Consider the following 23,642-nt stretch of genomic DNA (forward strand, 5'->3'; position numbering starts at 1 on the left):
AAATGCTAAAATGATAGTTTGAAAAAGTCAAAAAACCAATATTTTTAACAATTTGTTATTTTCGAAAATTTGTATGGTTTCATTGGTTTTAACCTACTGTGTGCAAGATACCTACATAACATTTTTCAGATCAAAACCCACTAAATCCTCATTTTTCAGATCAAAACGCACTAAATCCTCATTTTTTCAGATCAAAACGCACTAAATCCTCATTTTTTCAGATCAAAACGCACTAACATCCAATTTTCAGATCAAAACGCACTAAAAAATTTTTGTTTCCCCCCCACCGCCCTCCCACATGCTGCGCAAATTGTACAAAAGCTTGTTTGGTACTCAGGAGGACTTCCTCTTTCCATTGATACCTCATTTAACCCCCACTCCCCCTTTCCTCAATTTTCACAGTTTTTAATTTACAAAAAATTGAAAAAATGGCGTTAGTGCGTTTTGATATAAAGCTCCTCAAGTTTTTTTTGTTTTTCTAGGTTGGTAAACTGGTAAAGACTTGTACCGATGCATTAATCGTAGTGTTCAAAATTCATCTCCCCCTCCTACCATTTCACTTCAATTTTATTTGATTTTTTGACATCAAATTGAATGTGAATTGTGTAAATAAAGAACATAAATCAGATGCAAGATCACAAAAAAAAATTGAAACTCAAACCAATTGATAGAAAATTGAATAAAAATTACCGCAACAGTGGTACAATTCGATTCAAACAAAATCATGCATATATGCTTTAAAACCCACGTAACCAAAATTTCCTATCTTGAAGCCAATTTTTAAATTTTGACAAATTTTTGGAAATTTAAAAAAAAACTATTTTCACAAAAATTAACAGCTTCTACTTTTGGGCCCGAAGTTCTCTGAGAATTGAACTCGAATTTTAATAATACTACTTATTTACTTTGGATTCAAAGAGCATGACCAGAAACCTCCCAAAGTCAAATCTTACTCAATTTTTTAATTTTACAAAAAAATCCTTTATCTGATGCCTTCCCTGATGTTGAGAGTACTGAAAATTCGATAGAACATTGAAGATGGGTAATTTATTTTCTACATTTGAAGAGTGATATTCCAAACTCGCTTTGTCCATTTTCACAACTTTTCAGGAGAGAGGAAAAACAGTTTCCCTTTAAACGGGTAACTTGACTTTTTAGGCGACTTTAGCACTTTATTTGGGTGGATTTATATGATGTAGGAGTGTAGGTATACATTTCATCCACTAAATACTGCAGAAAAAAATTTCAATAAAAATGGACAAAGCGCGTTTTGGAACATTATTTTTTTTAAATTTTTTAGTGAATTGGCTATTTAGGTGAGTTTAACACCTCATTTTGGTAGGTTGATGATGTAGGAATGTGAGTTAATACTTCATCTACCCGGTACCACTGAAAACCCAACTTTGATAAAAATGGACAAAGCGAGTTTTGGAATATCACTCTTCATTTCAACATGTAATTTTTTTCAATAAAATGCTCAATTTTTTCACGTAAAATGAGAAAAAAATCTTCGCCGAATCTGTTACCAAAAGTCCTTCCCCGAAACTTAAATCAAAATCCTTCGCAAGAAATCCGTTTCCAAAATTCTTCGCAAATATTTCGCTTTCACCGAAATCCTTCGCCGAATCTACACAAAAATAACACACTAAAGGTCTTTGTCAAATCCTTTTCCAAAAATTTCACCTTCGTCAAAATCCTTCCCTGAATCCTTCTCCAAAATAAACTTCCACCGAATCCATCGTCATGTTCCTCTTCAAAATCTTTTTCTGAACTTTTTTCCAAAATAAAATCTTTTGCCAAATCCTTTACAAAAATCATTCGTCCAAATCCTTCGCCAAAATCCTTTGCTGAATTCTCCGTCAAAATTCTATGCCAAATTCTTCACAAAATAATCAACATTTTTGTACTGAGTCAGATTATTCGTCAAAATTTTTTGCAAATCTTTTGACGACATTCTTTGCCAAATTCTACTCAAAAATGATTTGCAAATCCTTTGTTTTCACTGAAATCCTTCACTGGTTCCTTCACTGGTTCCTTCACTGAAAGTCCTCTCCAAAACATTTCACAAAAATAAAAATATTTTGTCAGATCCTTTGCCAAATTCCGCACAAAAATCATCCGTCAAATCACCAGAATACTTCATAAAAATCTGTCACCGAATCTTCCTTTGCAAATCTTGCGCCAGAATGCTTTGCAAAAATTCTTTGCCAAAGCCTTCGCTCAAATTCTTTGCTAATACATACTTTTCGTAAAATCTTTCGCCAAAATCTTCAGCAAATATTTTCCTCAATTTCTCTAAAATTTTTGACAAGAATTCTTCGAGAAAATGATGCGGTAAAAAATGCAGGTAAAATTTTCGGTAAAATTTCCTCTTTAAGAAGAGTCTTAAATCATTTAACTGTAACATTAAAATTCAAAATGAAAATAGAAGTAGAACAAAATATCAGTAAATTTCAATAATTCCTTTTTTTTTTCAAATCTGAGAATAGCACTTTAAAAGATCAACTTTTGCTAAAATTTGAGACGACAATACAAATATTTTGCAAGTTTCCATCCAAAAAAATAATATACTCAAAACACGTCATATTTTAAAATGAAAAATCCTACCTGGCGACAATTGTTCCACAGCATCCAAGGCGAAGGTGACTGCTGGAACCAGCAGCAGAACGATGAACGTCAACATGACGCGGAAGTGATTATCACTGCGATATTTAAAATGAAATTTCACGACGAAAAAGCTCGTTTATTACTGCAATTAGCGGACCCGTCTTAATTTTCAGGCTAATCCCATTTCTGAAAGGAAAAAACAAAAAAAAAAACATCAATTTAATATCATTAGGTATATAAGATAATTTAACAACCATACTGTATAGAGAACCCTCGCCCAGTTGACCAAATGCTAGCAAATTTTACGCTAGCACGAATGGTGCCGGAATTTGAGACACTTTTTTTAAAAATGCTAGCAAATCAGTAGTGATTAGGTCGCATTAGCGTAGCAGAATTGAGCACAAACAGCTAGGGTATAGCTAGCATAAAGCTAGCGAAAAGCTAGCATTTTGTTAGCACTTTGCTTGCAATTCTACTACGTAAATGCGACTAAATCGCGACTGATTTGCTAGCATTTTTAAAAAAAGTGTCTCAAATTCCGGCACCATTCGTGCTAGCGTAAAATTTGCTAGCATGAGGCTAGCATTTTCTAGCGCAGGAAAAGTTTGATTATCAGGAAAATTATTTTTACTAATCAACTTTTAAAAATACTAGGAGGTGTTTTCAATCAGGTCAAGGTAGTTCTCCAATATCCAAAAATAGGCAACTGACCTCCTACGCTAGCTCACCGCTAGCATAGCGCTAGTGAGGTGTGCCAGAGTAAGTAGAGTGGCAGCACTCTTCTTACTATCATACAAAATACTACCTTGAGCTTATATTCAGATTGACTACATACTTTATCTAAGAGTAGCAAAGTATACCATGAGAGAGAACAATGCTAGCAATTTGCTAGCATTAAGCTAGCGCTTGGGTTAGAAGTCTCTTTATTGAAAAATAAAGTTTTTTTTTTTAAATTAAAAAATTGCCAAAATTTAAAATTTAAAAATGAAATATCAAACAAACTAAAAATAAGAAATTTCAAAAACATTTGAACAACATTTTTAATGAACAAATTATACTCGTACATTATAAAAAATGAAATAATTACAAGAATGATTTTTCAATAATGGAATATTCTTCAAAATTATTGTTCAAAGTTGAAAAGTAGCCAAAATGGAAAGGAAAAATACCTACCTGTTAAAATGAAAAGCATTAACAAATTTGAAATTTTTTTAAAAATGAAAATAAAAAAATCATTGAGAAACGAAAAATTACGTATTTAGGTATCTGTTAGAAATATTTAAAAATTCCATTTAAAAATGAAGATATGGAAGTATTTTTCTGAAAAATGGGTGAAAGAGATTCACTGAAGTTTTTCTGTACTTGCATGAGTAGGCTATGAAGGAAATGCCAGTGAAAAACATGCTAGAAAAAAAATGCCACATACTTGCTCGCATTTTGCTAGAATCTAATTCCATACAGAAAGCTAGCTGAAAAGTGAGGGCAATCAGCTAGCGTTTTTCTATTGCTAGATTGCAAAGTAAAAGCTAGACGAGAGAGATTAGAGAACTGCTCGCATTTTGCTAGCATTAGATTGCTAGATAAATGTAAGCAGATAAATGCAAGCGTATTGCTAGTGTAGAAAAGCAAGCAATTATCCGTTAGTAAAACGCTAGCATTAAGCAAGCACAATTAGTGTGATACAAATGCTAGCTGAAAAAAGCGAGAGTATTGCTAAAGAATTGCTAGAACATAATTTGCCAGAAAAAAAGTGCTAGCAAATTGCTAGCTTTTTGCGAAAGATTTAATGCTAGCTACAAAAAGCTAGAAAAATGCTAGCACTTTCCCAAAACGTGAGTAAAATGCTAGCAATCCGCTAGCACTTGGTCAACTGGGCGGCACATATTTAAATTAGAATACACTTTGGTAGGTATTCGTAAATGAACCCTATTAACGGTGCAATTTGGCGATGTAAAAACTAAAAAGCCTCGTCAAAGCTCTGCTAGTTATATACTTTCTACTCGTTCAAAATCTCAATATAACTTTCAAAACTTCTTCAACTTTTCCTCGCAGCGTGAAAATTTTCAATTTCGCTTTTCGTTTCTCTAGTCGTCGTTCCCTAGAAGAACGGAGTAAACAGGCGAGAAAAAAAACTAGGGTGAATATTTAAAGGCAATTTTTCATTGTCACAAGACGAGATAATTTATAACTGAGTGATAAATGCATATTCGCGTACTTGAACCGAACGCATCGCGGCTTATGATATGCACATGTAATTTATGATACGTACAATACGTCGGATCGTTGCACAAACTATAAAATCCAACACTGACGCCTCAGCCGTAGCCAAGAAGCAACGATGGCAAATCTTAAGCCAATCAAAAATCGTCGCCTTTGGAGAAAAAAATTACCTACTAAACGCCGATAATTCATTTTCCAGACGCTTTTCTTAAAACTAAATTGATTTCAAGACGACTATAAGGAGATTTTTTTGCTAAATAAAAAAATAATTTTACGCAACATTTTATAATATAAAAAATAAGGGAGAAATACAGGCCCCAAGAGAGGGGTTAAAAAGAACTCCGCGAGGGTGTTATAATGAAACACCTAGCGTAGTAGAAAAAAAACGGAAATACGTTAAAATTTAATCGATGTTCGTACAAACTAGGAGATTACTAATTTTCCAAGACGATAAATCGAATTTTCAATCGTCATTCCCCGCGAGAATCAACCGTAAAAATATCTCCTCCGGTGTCGGATATATACGTAATGTTTATTTACGCGAATGAGAAATTTAACTCGTTAAAAATCCAGTAGTTCTAATTCCACGTATTTTCCCCCTTTCTATTTACAAGAAACGTCTACCATTATAAAATTACTGTATCCGGTAATTTGCTCTTTTTTTTATATGTATTTCCCTCTTTCTCTGGCAGCGGATACGGATACCTTTATACGTGTAAAAAACGATTCGAGAAAATTTCCCACTCGAAATACCCTTTGATGTTTAATAAAAACTTTCGATATCTTGTAATTTGGTTTCTATTTACTTTCTATTCTTTTCCTTGTACACTTTTTTTTTTTTTTTTTTTACAAAACGGCGAGAATTTCAAAATCACAAGGTCTACGACGACAAGGAAATAATACCCAAACAACCTTTCTCGTCGACAAATCGCGCTTATAAATTTTTTTTCTGAGCCTCCAAATGCGAAAGGCGGTGTCTTTTTTTTGTTTATATTAAAATACACGTAAAAATACGGTTTTCTTTTACAAAGGAAGATGCAAGAAAATCTTCGCTTCGAGTTTTTATGATTTTTTTCATTTCAGCTTCCAAACAACAACGTTGGAATACGAAGGGGTCTTCAGAAAGAGGAAAAAAGTAACTCAATTCCTCGACAAATATTTCGTATTCGGGTGTTTCGAATTATTATTTGCTATTCGCTATAAAACCAATTTTTCCGTTTCGAGGAGTCTTGGCTCGTATTTCATTTTGTTCGATAATCCATAGGTACCTACTTGGATACTGCAGCTGTAGGTGTACGACGACGTACGTACGAATCTATAAGCAAAGGCGTATCGTTCGAAAATAATTTACGATTTATAAATTCGCGAAAAATTTAGGCGTAAATTTTATCGTCGCCTCGTCTTTTTATTCGTCGGTTGGACCATTTTCATAAAATTGGCCTACGCATCGGTGAAAAATGTTAAAAGCAAAAAAGACTGATACTCTATGCAAGAATTAAAACTGACGAGAGCTTTATTATCCACTCACTGAAAAAGTTCAGAGCAAAATTATAATGATTTTTAAAAAATGGCTTCGATTTAAAATGAAGAGTGATATTCCAAAACTCGCTTTGTCCATTTTCACAACTTTTCAGGAGAGAGGAAAAACAGTTTCCCTTTAAACGGGTAAATTGGCTTTTTAGGCGAGTTTAGCACTTTATTTGGGTGGATTTATGATGTAGGAGTGTAAGTATACATTTCATCCACTAAATACTGCTGAAAAAAATTTCAATAAAAATGGACAAAGCACGTTTTGGAACATTATTTTTTTTTAATTTTTAGTGAATTGGCTATTTATAGGTGAGTTTAACACCTCATTTTGGTAGGTTGAGGATGTAGGAATGTGAGTTAATACTTCATCTACCAGGTACCACTGAAAACCCAACTTTGATAAAAATGGACAAAGCGAGTTTTGGAATATCACTCTTCAAATTTAGATTTTTATTTAACGAAATCGTTCGCGAATGATTCATTCACATTTACGTTTGATTATCCGGGAAAAACTCAAATTTAAACATACTGATTGCAAATAAATCATTCATAATTAATTAGAAATGACTGTTCATGTTACAAACTAAAATGAACCACTCTCTCGAGCAAATCGTTAATGAAGGAGTCTACCCATGTCTGATCAAATCATTCAAAAAAATTCAATACTTATTGTTTCCATGGCTATGGAATTTGTGAACATTCATGAATTCATAGCAAATGATTCACTTGATCGGATTATTCATTCACAAAAGGTTCAAGTAAGTACAGTACTCAACGTTACTTGAAACATTTTGTAAACGTGTCACGTTCGAACAAATCATTGGGAATGATAAATCAATTCCCGATTACATCATTCAAAAATGACTCATAATGAAGGATGAAGTCACTCATGAAATTCGCTAAGTTCATATTTGAAAGCACCCAAAACATAGACGATCCTGTTCAGACAAATTGTTCGTGAACGATTCACTGATTTTTTATCAATTTGGGAACGAATCATTACTGATAATATAATTTATGTAATTTGCTAAAGAGTCGTTGATTTCAGTAAAATTGTATCGAAGATCCCACCCCCATGCTCGATCGAATCGTTCGCGAATGATTCACCAATATCTAATCAAACCTTTCGGGAACGATAAATGATAAATGAAGTCGCTTTTTAAAGAATCACAAACATCAACTGAATCATTTAAAATTCAACATGCTCGAACAAATCGTTCGCGAATGATTCACTAATTTTTCAATCGAATCATTCGTGAACAATGCATATTGAGTGAAGTCGTTCGTGAAAAAATCACTAACAATAGTTGAATTATTCTCGAACACATCATGGTCAGACAAATCGTTCACGAACGATTCACTGATTTTCTGATCGAATCGTTCCTGGAACTACTCGAGGAAAATTAAATCATAGTAAATTTTAGTAAAATTATTTTCGAACATTTCAAGTTTGATCAAATCGTTCGCGAACGATTCATTAATTTCTGATCAAATCTTCTGAATCTTCTGAAAACGATTTATGACAAATCAAATCGTTTGTGACTCAAGATTCGCCAATATCTGTTGAATTATTCCTGATCGTTACTATCACATTCGAACAAATCGTTTGTGAACGATTTACTGATTTTCTGATCGAATCATTTAGGAACGATTCACGGTATAGATAATATCATTGCAAAAGATTCATCAGTTTCAGTCAAATCATTTTCGAACGTTTAATATTCGATCGAATCGTTCGCGAACGATTCTTCAATCACTGATAAAATCTTCTTGGAACGATTTATAGCAAATTAAAATCTACTGAACCATTTCGAAACGCATTGTTTGAAATTGAACAACTCGTTCATGAACGATTTCTCAATTTCTGCTTGAAATTTTTGCAATAAACGACTCATTTCAAAGTTCGAACAAATAGTTTGCGGTTTATTCCTTATTTCAAATGAAATAATTAATGAAAAATTGACCGTTTAACAATCTAATTCTCAAACGATTCCTCATTTTCAATCTAAAAACCATTTAAAATCACACGAGAAGAATTCTTTTCTCACATTGAAGAAAATTCGTCATGAAAAATTGAATTTTTCTATAAAGAGGATCAATGAAATTGATTTGAAATGAGACATTTTTCAAAGTGAAATTTTAATTGTATTTCTGTTTATTAGATTTTGTTTTTTTTTCTCATAAAGTGGACGTAGTAGGTTGGATTAGATCAGGTTCAAACATAAAAATTCTATCAATTTTGATTTTTTTTTCTGTCTTCATCTTTGATTGAAATTCGTAACATTGGGAAATCTACATCATTCGAATGAAGATTTCATACAGGTGATGTCTCAAATACCCATTTTGTAAATTCTAAGCACCAAATACAGCACAGCTTCATCACAATTTTTCAACTTGAACAATTCACATACTTCATTATACATCAATTTATCTCAAGTTGAGAAACCCCATTTATATAAAACCATTCTCACTCCTTCGCCGACTTTCACCATGGCTGCAAAACACCGCGAAGAAAAAAGCGAAAAAAAAACGGAAGGTAAAATAAATGAATACCACCGCGAACTGTACAGAAAGGGTGGGTATGGACAGGCGACGCGATGCGGTAGCGAAGAAAAAAAACCAGCCACGACCGAGTGCAGGATAAAAATATTATACGGGCAATTTAATGCATTGAAAAATCTCTTGCTAAGTAAATTATATGGTTTATGCTTTTTATTTACCCAACAATGACGACCGAGACGGAATGATCAACGGATTAAGGAGCAAAGCCGAACGAAAGAAAGAGAAACCGAAATTAATGTAGAGGAATTAATGCCGCAGGAAAAACCGCGGTATAAACATTTCCGGACGAAAACGAATACTTTCGATGTCTTAATGAAAAAAAAAACTTCTATTGTAAGCGTTAAAGTTGAAACTTTTACGTTTCTTTTTGCCATACACAATGTATACAGTCGCTTGTTAGCTTTCAAAAGAAAAACTGCGTTAAAAGAAAGAAAAAACAGTGTAAATTCAAAACCACTACTAGCACCATAGTTTTTGCTATTTCTGCGTTATTTTTTTTTCTAATTCTACAAGATGTAGTAGGATGACGGGGTGATAGATCCTGGCAGGAAGAACAGGGTAACATATACACCAGCGCGATGCTTTTAAACGTATACTCGTATACTAACATTAGAAAACTAGGACAATACTGAACCGCTGCCGCGAATTCCGCAAACATTTCTGGAATTTATAATTACGTATTGTGCATCGTAAATTATCAGACACGATAGCAACATTCCGCGAAATTTCAACCCAAAAACGCAACCATTACACAAATACATACACACCCTATCTTTGTACGCCTTCGAATTCCAAAACCTTCAAATCTCAATTCCAAATAGCTTTAGCAAGAATTCTCTGCGCCAAGTTGGCCACTTCTATTTACCTTATTACATAATCGTCGTCACCTCACCGCCGCTTACGCTTCAAAGTTAACACAACGACGAATAGTTTCTATATCGGAATATTACACGTAGAATATATAAGACAGTCGACAGACGTGCTAACAACAATCAAATGTATTCGTTTGAGTAACTTTTTGATCGATGAATGATAATTACTTAACAACTATCGACTAAAAGGAGTGAAAGACCATGTACTCGTGTTAACTTCTTAGCACGTCGTTGTGGTTAATAACTAGTTCCTATTTACGTACTTTATATAAATTCATGCAGACTGATTTAGTACTGTACATATTTGACTCCTTCGATATAACAAACACGCAACGTATTTTACATCTTGTAATACTATAGTTGCAAACTGATAATTCAAAACGTGAACACGCTGATTTATTAGATAAACATAAGTAGAGCAACGCCAGTTAATTCAAAACAAATTTTTGATTTTTATTTGTTGAGAATTGAAAACTTTGAATGAAAGAGGCATTAACAAAAAACGTATCCCAACAGCAGAACATTTTTAGCACCGAGAAAAGAAAAATCAAAATTAAATCCTTAAATATATCAAGACCAAATTTCCGGTGCTGATTTTCATTTCTCGACTCGAGACGAATTTTTAAAAATTCAAAGTCCCACTCTTCAAGAAAAACTCAATATTTTTTTCAACAAAGGCTGAAAGTGAAACATTCCTTACCTATACTACATATATTTTGGACTTTGAAGCCTCCTGTGGATTTTCGAATTTTTCAGTTGTGGAAAAATACCATTAAAAAGACTCAAAAATTCAGCACCGAGAACTCGAACCCACCCTTTTATTTAAAAATCCGCAGAAGACTCCGATCGGCCCAAAATCGCCATAGACTCTTTCTGGTGATGCCTTCGAAAGCGAAGAATTTCTCGTAATTTTTTCAAACAATTCGCAACAGAAAATTTATAAATTGAACCGTTAAAAACAAAAATTTTGATAATTCGTGACTAAATCGATCTAAAAAGTCACAAAGAGAAAATATCAAGGATTCATTGATACTGAATTTCTTTAGTGTGATATTTTTCAGGCAGTTCTTCCCAAAATTGGAAAATTCAGAAATCTTCTGAAATTATAAGACTGATTCGAAATTAACACAATATCGTTTTGAAAGGTCGAAAATATTGTAAAACTAGAAACTAAATTTCAACTTTATCACCTCAAATTTGATCAAATTTCTATTTTTTAACGAGGAGAATATCAAATTTAAACTTTTGGAAATTCTTTTAAAATCGAGTTCATGGATGCTGAATGAATTTCTTCATAGAATTTTTTCCAAAATCGGAAAATCCAAAAATCAAAGGACTCGTACGTACTAAATTTTTTCCAAAAAAAGTAACCTTCGTAAGTAATCAAAACAGGGACAAAACATCAGCCATTTTAATGTGGAGAAAAATAGCCCCAAGAAAACAGATATGTTTTTAATTTTTTTTAAATTAGACCATTTTGCAACTATTTTGTATAAAAGGCGAGGCTTTTCGGCAATTTTTGGTAACAGAGTTGACATTTTTTTAATTTCTGGGGAAAAAACACAATTTGACAATTTGACAATTTTAGTAAAATAAGAAGCTTCTTGACACAATTTCTGTCAATAAATCGTAGCTTTTGGACAATTTTCAGACAACTGTGAGATTTTTAGGAATTTTTTGAAAAAAAATGACATTTTTCAGCCATTTTGCTATTTTTGTCAATTTTAAAGAAGCGAGAATTTTCTACAAATTTTGGCCAAAAGCAAGACTTTCAGAATTATAGCAGAAAGCCGGAATTTTTAAAGATTATTAGCGAAAATTGAGTGTTATTTTTCATAAGTTTTTGAAAAAAACGAAACTTTTGGAGAGTTTCTGGAAAAAGGGGATACTTTTTATTTAAGGATAAAAGTGCCACTTTTAACAATTTTGTGTAGAAAAAATGAGACTCTCGGGTCAATTTTTAGAAAATCGATGACATTAGAATTTTTTTTAAAAATGACATTTTGTAGTCACTTTTTTTAAAAGCGAGAATTTTTGTCTGTTTTTGAAAAAGCAAGTGTTTATTTTTGTCATTTTTTGGTAAAACCCAAAATTTTGAAAATTTAAGCAAAAAGCAAAACTTTTGGTAAATTATTCACAAAAAATGATTCTTTTTCACAATTTTTGTCAAATAATCAAGACTTTATTCCAACTTCTTGGAGAAAAGGCGAGACTTTTTGGCGATTTCTGGCAGAAAAGCAACACTTTTAAATAATTTTTAATGTTGTTTTTTTTTTTTTCGTGTGTAGAATACTTACTTATATTAAATTACGAAAATTTCTCAAAATTTGTAAAAATTTGCTGAATTTAATGTTGGCCCTATTTTATGACACGTTTTCCAAAATTTAGAATTTTCAAAAATTCTGACGGATGCTGCAGATTGATTCAAAACCACAATCATTCGTTTTGGGAGCTTGAAAATAGAGCATAAACTAGCTTCCACACCTCAATCTGATCTAATTTTGATTTTTTCAAAAAAAAATTGAATCAAATTACATAATTAAATTTTTTTAAATCGCCAAAAATTAAAAAATTCCACGATGCAGCCTCAACCTGAATCACTGGAAAAAGTATTAATTTTTTCGATACATCTTCTCAAAAAAGATTTTGTAAATCATTTTCAAATTACCTTTCTCAATTAAAATCACATGAAAACTGCCCACACCGTTCAGCAAAAGAACCCTTTATCCCTTTGTTACTTGGAAGTCTCATCCGTAAAATAATTAATTAAAAATCGCAAAAAATAAAAAAAAAGGCTACTTCACAACACCAATTTCCCCAGAGAAATAACTTCGCAGTTTGTAATTGATTTTTTTCACACATTCTCATATAATTTATAATCGTATAAACATTCGTACCATATACAAATGTACATATATGTTTTATTACTGAAAAAAATCCATTTTCCATGCCATTTACACGTATCGTACATAGTTTTCCATATATGCTCGGTGGTTTTTATATTTTTCAATTATTATTAACAAATATATATACGTGTATAGGGACCTGTCCATGCCCATGGTATGTAATTTTTCATCACACGATACTCGTACGTACATTCGAGAATAACGATGCTAAAAAGGAGGATATGCACGTATATTATATTTTCTTGCAGCTTGATTTTTCAATCCACCGACACGTTGCATATGCTTTTAAAAAGTACTGTTTTCAGCGTGTGGTTGAAAATTATGAATTTTCGTTATTTATTACTCGAGGCTAAATGTTGTTGGCCACCTTTAAGTATGCAACAAGCTGTGCGCGAAAGGTTCACCAACAATACACCATTTTTACTGTACATAAGATATTCATGCGCTGGCTGCACGTGAATTTTCTCTTCCCCTTCCCAGTCTCCTCTCGCCTTTAACTTTTTTTCGGATGAGTACAGTTTTTCTAAACCAACCATGGAACGATACAAGTAGCACATCTGACGTGTATATCTAGGGCATAGTATGCTTGTTTTCCAGAGGTAATAATTTTTGATAGTAGTAATTCGTTATGTAGCTTCGCTTGGCTTTTCTTTAATTATAAAGTAGCTTTTAACCTCGCACGATACTTATATAAAATGTAATTTCTTGCCCTCGTTTCTTCTCTCTTTAGCTCTGTTTCTGTCGGCTAATAAAAACAGGTAAAAGTCGTCGTAAAGGGAAGCAATAAATGGAAATATAATTCGCTCATAAGTTCCTCCCTCTATCTTACGTACGTCGAGCTCTTAAACCGAGTACGCACAAGCGATAGCTCTTTGACTGGCCATCAGTGTAATACGTACTAGCTTCAATTCGCTTATACGTGGATTGATGGAACGATCGGTAGCTGGAATTCGATATACCAAGTACATAGGTACATAGAAGGCGCACCAAAGTGCAATAAATTTTAATATCTTCCGGATGAATAGACCGAATCATGTTCTAAGAGGGAGATAAGTTATGACGGTCAATATTACGTGGATAAACTGAGCAATGTTGCTCGATGGCGAGAGCTTTGTTTTTTTCCACCCCCGAAATTCGATGGCGAATTTTCCTCGAAAGAATAAACAAAACCCAAGATGGTCATACATTCTTTCGATTGAAAAACATTCGAGTGCTTGATGCGAAAGCAACCCTATTCACAACTCGCTATTCATTCTTATTCGTATACTACAAAAGTTAATATATTATGTAACTTATACATTTTTTTGAGCGAAATGAGAGGAAGTCGCCATTGGAAAGTCAAACAAGAATCACCATCATTAATACTACCTACAATAGCTTATAGCCTTAAATGTTGACAGAAGTTTTTTTTTTGAAAATTCAAAGTCATATCAAACCTATAACATACATATTATTCATTTTTAAAATTTCTCGTTAAATTTTCAAATTTTTGAGTTACCTATTTGGTTTCCCCTTAATATTTTGAATTGAATTTCAGTTTTTGATCAAATTGGACTTTTATATTTTATTTTTAGTCCTTGATTCGATTTTATTTTCAGTGTTTGATTCAATTCAAGAATTTTCGAACACATTTTTAGTCCTTGATTTTTCTTGTAGACTATTTTTAGTTTTTCACTTTTTAATTTTCTTCCTACTAGTTTGTCATTTATTTACAGAGTGTACACAAAATTTTGATTTTAAAACTGAAAACAAAATATAAAACTGAATGTGAAATAGAAAATTCTGCAAAAAATTCAAGTTTTCTCTCGTTTTATGTCAAAAAATTATAATTAGGTACGCCCAAAATTTGGCCAATTGTCATTTTCTTGGATGGGGAGAGAGGGATTGGAAAATTTTGATGAACGTTACAAATTTTTTGCAGGAGTTTTGCAGCTCCAAAATATTCTTAGAATAATTTTTGAGCTCCTGCAAACCTAGTCTGAAACATATTTCATTGCCAATTCTATCAGAATTTGTTTCCATTCATTTATCTATCTAGGTATGTATACCTATGTAATTGAATTCTTTACCAAAAAAAAAATCATTTCCATTCTGGTAACATCAACACTCTATTAAAAAATCCTCGTTCCGAGCCGTAATAAAAATATAACACTCGTTGCAACCCCCAAAGAAGTAAAAAATTACCACGATGAAACCAGAGGTCAAGTTTTTTGCATTGCATCTCTCGAGAATGAAAAATTCACCTCATCGAGTCATATTCTACATTTTACACTATCATAATAAATAACGCGTGCAAATACAAGAAAAAAAAACATTGAAGAAGAAAAAGGTGAACTAAAAAAAAACACCAAACGAAAACTTTCATCATTTCGTACAACGACAAGAAAGCTTTTATATATAATTTACAGCGCGGAATCGGCTTTATTGAGAACCCTTGCGTCCATAGAGAGAGAAACAGTGAAGGCGAACAGCAAGGTAATCATTAGTATTCGAGCGGTGACGACATAAATCTCTTAAATGCGTACACATTCGTATTAAACTTCGCCCCGGCGAATGGAATGCTTCGTTCTGCCAGTTAAAGAAGAAAGATTTTTCCTCGGGGACAGAGAGCTCGGAGGTTGTTGCTACGTATCTGCGGTAAATTGCATTCAAAGGTAAGAAAGTCGAATTTGCAGACGCCCCCATCTATTATTTTCACTCTTTGACTTTGCCCATTTTGTTAAAGAGGTATACCATAGCGTAGAACACGATGTGATGGTTGCAGAACGCGAACGGAACAGTGTAGTGCAGCGTAGGGTGCTCAAACCAGCCTTGAGTATTACTCTGGCAAATGCATTTTGCCGCTTAGCGGTAATTCGAATTTTAAAGCATCTCTTTGTCGGCCTGCCAGACGTCATTTTGGAAAACACGTTTTAATAATTTATATTTATATATACGCGGTTACCTAGTATATCAAAAGAGCAAAAAACTCTATCTGGCTGCGCCACCCTTCGAACAGAATATACAAGTCGAGTTAAAAATTTAATTCGTGATTTAAGTAACCATAACGTTCGAATAAGCAACCACTTTTGGGAGATTTTTCTACCATTATGTTTCACTATACAGTCGACTTGGAACGTACTTGTTGCGACTTTCTAACGTCAAATTACGTAACTATTTTTTTTTCCTATGCGACGATGTATTCGCCATCGATATTATTCCGGTCACGGGACAGAATTTGTCAACAACGAGTACTGTATAAAGTGCAAAACACACCGTCTATTGATACGTTATATGTACATATACCAGCTCAATACTCGTATAAGTAAAACTAGCGAGCATTTTTTTTTCGCCTTTGCTTCCTTTAGTCCGAGCACGCTCCAATACAAACGCGTACCAATCGTAAAGAGATACAATAACGAGTTCCTCCGACACAATAAAGCTAGGTAAGCTCAACAGGGAATTCGTTTTTCTATATCGATTCGAATTTTCTCATTTTTGGCAACGTACCAGTTCAAGAGATAAACAGGGTGAGTCGAAAATATCGCGTATTTAATCCACCTCTCTTTAAATGTGTTTGGCCATCCACACAGAGAGAGAGAGAGAGAGTACTGCGGAGATTCACTGAAAGTATTTGAAAAACCTCATCCCAACAACTGTGAAGGTAAAGAAGCAAGGGGGAGGATAAAAAGGCACTCTCGTATAGCATCAGCTTTGATTAATTAAAGTCCAAAGTTGGTTCTTTATATACGTATTACGTACAGAGAGAGTAGGTATCTCTGCTGTACTGTCGTAGGTACCTCAATACGTGATCATTTTTTCAACATACTGTATTCGCTAGATCACGTCCTTTTTTCTCCGCAATGTTTACACCTTCAGACAAATGTTTACGAGCGAGTGTTTTTCATCGCGAGAAAAACGCCAGTATACCGAGACTCATTTAAAATCCACACCAGTAATCGTCACATACGTTAACGTCGTTTCGCGTCATCGCACTCTTTGGCAAGTACTTATTCGTGACTGCCATTCTTCCTTTTTTCAACTCATAAATTACCAACCCTATCTCCATCGCGGGCAAATACGCTATACTGGTGATACAGATGCGCGACATCCTGCTTAGAATTCCATTTCTATTGGCGCTAGAGCGTTGCGAAATTCATCTCGTAATTATACTGCAGCAAGCACTACACCTATACAGAGTTCTATCACCATCAGAAGTTTCACAAAATGTATCAGAATGACAATAATATTTTATTCAGCTGGATCAGTTCATCAAAGTAACTATACAAATACAGGGTCTCATCAAAAGTCCACCGTATTTCAGGGTGGATGGGTCCGGGGAAACTGATAGGATCTGATCAGGATTGATTCGAATGAACTGGACACCAGAAATGTCCTGATAATCAGTGATCAAAATAGATTGAAATGGGTCTGTTCAGATTTAATCAAACTGGTCTAAAATATCTGAGCAGATGTGATCAGATATTATCAGTAAGATCTCTGAACAAATAGACTCAAGGAGGTCTAGTAAGATCAAATCAAAATGGTCTAAGCTGGTATAACCAGATCTAGTAAAATATCATACAGATACGATCATGTAAGATGTAGGCCAATATAATCAGATTTACAGTGAAAGCCGCTTATTATTATAATGATATCTGATTAGGTACATAGAAATTCCATCAGTTATGGTGGTTAGAATATCGGATCAAACAGGTCTAAACAAGTTTAAGCAGGTCTCTGGAAGTAGTCAGTGCAAGATTATGGCCTACTGATCAACAGGACAAAAACAAAGATGATGATAAATTGACAGGCCAACCAACAACTTGCCAGAGATCCAGAAAGTTGATAGATAGAATCAAAGTTGTGAAAGGATTCTCCTACCTTTGATCCATCCTTGAAAACACTGGCAGATGTGAAGCTGAGATACGTCACTGCTGCCAGTTCACCAATACTGCGATGACTCGTTTTAAACAAAATATAGAGCGATTCGACAATAAGCAGGACCCTTAAAATTCAACTACTCAACGTGCTGTTTCTCAGTGTTCCTGTGTACATCAGAAATTTGGACCATTCGCAAAGGGGATTGCTGAAAGATCAACACGATGGAAATGTGGTACTGCAGACGACTGCTTAGAGTCCCTTGGACAGTTAAAAAAAAACTAACGCCTCAATACTCAGAGAAATTGATGTGACCAAATGACTATCTGCAGTGGTCCTTGGTTGGATACTCAAGTACTTTGGACGGGTCACAAGAGCGGATGCCAAGGAGACAATATTTGTGCAAGGCAGAGTAGAAGGAGCTAGAGCCAGAGGACGATTATCGACCTGGTGGACTGTGGCCATTAACTTTTTAGATATGGACTGCTAGCGGCCCATAAGCTTAACATACAGCCATTGTCTTGAACATAGTTAGTTGTGGGTTGCAATCTGCACATGTGCTAGCTCTGTTATGACATTGTCGTTTTACCACCCTGACATGGTTCCACAGAGGTATGGGAGGTATAACGTTGTCACCTGATACGACGTTATTGATGTCAATCCCATAAATTTTTTTAGATTTGGGCATGCTCAGAAGCCAAACCTCAATTAACCAATGAACTATGTTCAAGACCATTCGCCTATGTACAGGGTGTTCCAGAATAACCTTTCACTTTTGTTTTATTAGTAGCTCTGAGAGAAAAATGGTTACGGAAATTTTTTTATAACCAAAATGAAGTAGAAATGTGCCGTTTTTAGACCATATATTTGAGTTTTCATTATAAATTAAGTTTTAAAAATTATTCCACCAAGATGTTTTCCATCATTTTTGACACAATCGACCAAACGTTTTTTAAAATTATTGAACACTTTGTTGAGCATTTCTCTTCTAATCAGTCTTGATTCACGAATAATATTATCTAGGAGCTGTTTCAGAGTCCTAGGATCATCTTGATATACTTTTGACTTGAGGTAACCCCATAAAAAAAAATCACATGCTGAAAAATCAGGGGATCGAGGTGGCCATGAAATTTCTGTGTTCAGCGAAATTATTCGATGACCAAAATGCTCACGCAATAAAGAAATCGTGTCCGTTGCGGAATGACAGGTAGCGCCATCCTGTTGGAACCAAGTAACTCTATACTTGTGTCTGCGTTTCAATTCAGGAATGAGAAACTCGTTTAACATTTTGCGATACCTCTCACCGTTCACCGTTTCATCAAACACATACGGTCCCACTATACCGAATTTAGCCACGCCCATCCAAACAGTCAACTTAGCGGAGTGTAGAGGTTTCTCGTGTATTATCATCGGATTCTCTGTCGACCAGTAGCGCATATTTTGTTTATTCACATCACCGTTTAGATAAAAATGAGCTTCATCAGTAAAGAGTAACGAGTTCAATGGAATCTCACCAGTATCAATTCTTGTAAGCATATCCTCGGCAAATGATTTTCTTCTCACAAAATCAGTTTTTTGTAACTTTTGAATGATTAAAATCTTATATGGATGGAAACTGAGGTCTTCAGATAAAATTCGTTGCAGAGAAGTTGGTTTGATTTTTAAATTTAACGCTCGTTTACGTATTGAAGTGGTAGGGGTAGTCTGTACTGAATGCCTTACTCGGTCCGTTGTTTCTGGCGTTCTTACTGATCTTTTCCGACCTGTAGGCTTATTTTTACAAGCATGAGCGGTTTTCTCGAAGTTTTTTACCCATAATTTCACTGTTGGCCTCGATGGCACTTCACTTTTACCGGTAAGTTTAAAATGTTTGCGGAAGGCACGAATTGCACTAATGTAAGAGTCATTATTTTTGAAAAAGGCCTTTACAATAAAAGCGCGCTGCACAGCCGTCCACTTCTCCATGGTAAAAAATTAATACTGAAACATAATTCGGCATGTGTTGGCTACCTGGAACCGCTTTTACCATTCCCCTAACACCATTTGAACGCAGATCAGTGCTCACCAAAATGTGAAAGGTTATTCTGGAACACCCTGTACCTCTAGCAGTCCATATCTAAAAAGTCAATGACTGTGGCCTGACTCCATTTGCAAAGCAATGGGCCACAGCTTTGCCAAATGCCTGAGAGGCACCCAGGACAGGGAGTGGTGGCGCATGCTTACCCACAGGATTATGTAACTGGAATAGTGATGATACCCCCCATGCAGGGGTGATATGTAATGATGATGATGATGATGATGGTGATAAATCAGATTACAGCAGATCTGATTAAACAGATTTAAACCAGTTTAATTAAATTTGATTGAACAGATGAAAATAGATCTGATTAAATCTGATCAAACCGGTCTCATCATATTTAATCAAACCTCTCTAAATTCATAAATTGGTCTGAGCACATGTGACCAGATTTAGTCAGATTGTATCACATTTGATCAAACCGGTCTGAATGGATTTGAGCAGATGTGATCAGATGTAACCAGATCATGTTAGATTTGTTCAAGAAAATCCAAACAGATCCAAGCAAATCCGATCAAACAGGTCTACACTGGTCGGATCAGATTTAGTGAATAAGTGTATAATTAGTTGAAAAAAGTTTGAGAAAATGTGATTATATGTAGTCAGTTCTCACCAGACCTGATCAAACTGGTCTAAATCGATTTGTTCAATCTTGGAGCAAACAGGCCCAAGCAAACCCAAACACGTTTGGTAAGATGTAATCAACCAAGTGTGAACAGGTCTGACCAAATTGAATCAAAGTGATATAAACAAGTCTGAGGTTACCAGATCAGATCAAACAGCCCTAAACAGGCCTGATCAGATTCATGATCTTATTAGAACCGATTTTCTCATTTTAAGCATTAATTTCAACCATAAAATCAAACTTTGGATAAGGGTGTTTAAAAAATAGCACACGCTGCATCGAATTTAATCGCGCAACAATGAAAAATAAATCATTTTCCCAAATAATAACCACTCCATTTTCATAGCATGTCGAACACGAATTGATTATTTTCCACGTACTATTCATACACAAAAGTGCATACCTACAATTGAAACGAGTTTATTTGTTCGAGATCAATATTCAACAGGCTTTTCCATCGCGAGTCGTCAACTTACAAAAGAAGGGCACAACACTCGGGGAAGAGGTACATAAAATGTCATCCGAATGATTTCTTTTTACATTTATATAGACACACGTTTAACTTGAGGGGAAATTTTTTCACTTTTTTTCGCAGAAGGGCGTGAAAAAAGGTTTATATATTTTAGGGTTTTTTTCGGCGAAAAGAAGAAAGAGAGAAAAAGAATAACGAAACCGGACGAGACATCCGATATTAGTATGGTTGTTTGTCATGCTGACGGTTGAAAACTGCCATTCTTGCCCTTAACGTCTTCTTGACATGACATCAACAAACCAATACATACTAAAAATACGGGATAAGCTCACCCTTTTTTTTTCACCACTGTCTCGCGTATACAGCTTGACAAAAGGAATATTAAGATAATACATACATGAAGCAAACTTGTGTTCTTATTATACTGTTTGCTTCTAGCGATTCCTTCCTGTGTTTTTTTTCTTTTCTTTTTTTCCGCCATAAAAAAGTACGTACATGTAAGATGGATATGGAATGTCGTAAAAGCATAATATTGTACTATGACGATTATTTTAGTGAACTGAGATATTGTACTACGAATAGTCTTGTGCAAAGGAAAGTATTGAAATAAGGCTGTATGCGAAATGATTTCCAAAAGTGCAAAGGGGAAAATAACACAGACAATGAAAAATTTACTAACGACTTCGCAGTATAGTCTCTTTTCACCGGAAATTTCCGCAGCTTTTGAACTTGTATGTATATGATTGGACTATGTCGTTCACAATGTACGAGTTTACGAAATGGATACTTTGGTGAATAAAATTTAAGCATTTGTAAAGGTCGAGGGGATTCTTGAGCGTAGAAAATTGGCACAATACGACGAGAGAGATTCGTCGTAACGAAAAAAATAGGGCAAAATTCATTCGCAAATTTCAGAATGGCTGGATTAGGTGAAATTGGCAACCGCCAGAAGAGTTCAAATGTTATCACGAAATGATGAAAAATTCATTTCCGCTTTCAAATATTTGAACAACAGCCGGATTCCGGCATTATAAAAATTTCAATACTTAATCCCGACGATTTCGGCGAAGCGAGAAAAAAAATTGAATTTCTTTTATATGACAGCGAATACGTGTCACGTTCGGTGCGGAATTAAGTGGTTAAAATTCAATAAAAATATATATCCTGGGCGAAAATACGTCGAGTATATTGGGGTGAAAGTGGCATACATGATGCATTTATGTGAAGTATAAACGTATAGTGTATAATTTTCGACGTAGCTAGGTATTTTGTTTATACAGTGATACCTATTTCTCTCAAATTTTCAAAGCACAACGACCGCAACGGCGTGCATTTCGATCATACAAACTGGCTATGACGTGTATAAATAGAATGACCTATTTTAGTACACATACTACAACGTAGGTATACTAATTTATTACCACCTACCTATACCTACAACATAAACTTGTATATACTTTTCGCTTTTCATGGAATTCAAAATGTTAACATGTCATCGGTGGAAAATCGTTTAACCTGTCAAATACCATGAATTTCGTCGATGTCGTATATCGATAAAGAGAAAAAAATTCCAAATTACTTCGAATGCGTCAAAGCCGAATCAGCTGGTAACGAGGTAAAAATTCAATGAAAACGTTGAAAATTGAAGGGAAAAAACTCGTCGAGTAATTTGTTACGAAATCGTATACTCGTCGAAATGTCGAAAAAACTGGACGATTACGGGACGCTATTTTTTCTATTTTTTATAACGATCATCTTCTTCCGAAACATAACTACGTTTCCGGTCTTTTATATTTGATTACGATAGAACGAATAAAATAGCAAATCATATTTTCGTTTGTGCTATACTACGCGCGTGTTTGGCTTCGAGGCGATGATTTCTTCGTACAAGCAGAATTTGCTGGACGAAAATATACGAAAAAGCATTCGAAACACCGATATTAAATTTTTCATGAAAAATCCAAGTTCATTCATCGCAAATTACGTTCATGGGTCAAACGTGTCCTCTTCCAAAGCGCATACAGAATCGTGAAAATTCCTCGAGCAACACTAACCTGCCAATTTCAACGGCAAATAAATCCATCATTGAGAAATCAAAGTCTTCTCCACAGGGGAAGTTTTGAATCGTGGATAGGTTTTTGCTTGAAACTTCATTCTACAGAGTTTTTCCAAGTTTTCAAAAGCTTGATAAAAAATATCAGGAAGTCATTTTTGAAAGTTAGATATAATTTTAGCAATTCGATGGTGTTTTTTTAAAATTAATTCTGAACCGTCAGACTTGATAACTAAAAGTTCAATTCAGTGTAACTTTTGAAGTTTGAACAATTGATCATTTTTTTCAAAGTGGTTAAAAGTTGCACGAAATATTGCAAAATCACAATATTAAATGTTAAAAATTGAACCAATTTTTCAAACTTTTCAAAAATCTGACATGAAAGAAATAATTTAACAATTTTTTCCCCAAAAATAATCATCAGTGATTTACCAATTTACAGAAAATAGCAAATTATCAAAAATTAAAAGTAAGTCACCATAGATTGCGAGTAATTTACTAAATATTTCCGACAATTTTCTAATTACCAACAATATTCAGCAATTCAGCAACTATGTACATATTTCCAACAGCTAGTAAAATTTAAATGCGTGAATAATGAGTGAAATTGCTTTAAAATTACCTGTGTAAAAACACTCAAAACATCATTAAAATCACTCAAACTTTGCCAAAAGTTAAGAAATTTCAACAAGATTGGCCAAAAATGTATGAAAAAGTGTCAATTTGAGTTGAAACGACGAAAAACACTCAAAACTTTATTGAATTGAATTTCAAAGAGATTCGCAAAAATTAACAAAAAATCGGTAAAAACATAGTAAAATAACGTCAAAACACTCGCAAAAGCATTTTTTTCTAATA

At 34.2% G+C, this 23,642-nt stretch overlaps 1 protein-coding gene across 1 annotated transcript in view; it reads right to left on the reverse strand.

The window, feature by feature from the left end:
- The window catches only part of Sema2a (Semaphorin 2a), a 515,491-nt gene that overhangs the window by 341,494 nt on the left and 150,355 nt on the right, over positions 1 to 23,642 (reverse strand). The window contains exon 3 of the mRNA XM_065367946.1: positions 2,608 to 2,793. Within this exon, the coding sequence (XP_065224018.1) occupies positions 2,608 to 2,683 (76 nt within the window). The 5' untranslated portion in view covers positions 2,684 to 2,793. The remainder of the gene's footprint in view (positions 1 to 2,607; positions 2,794 to 23,642) is intronic.

The sequence above is a fragment of the Planococcus citri genome, chromosome 5 (assembly GCF_950023065.1).
Source record: "Planococcus citri chromosome 5, ihPlaCitr1.1, whole genome shotgun sequence".
NCBI classification, from domain to species: Eukaryota; Metazoa; Arthropoda; class Insecta; order Hemiptera; family Pseudococcidae; genus Planococcus; species Planococcus citri.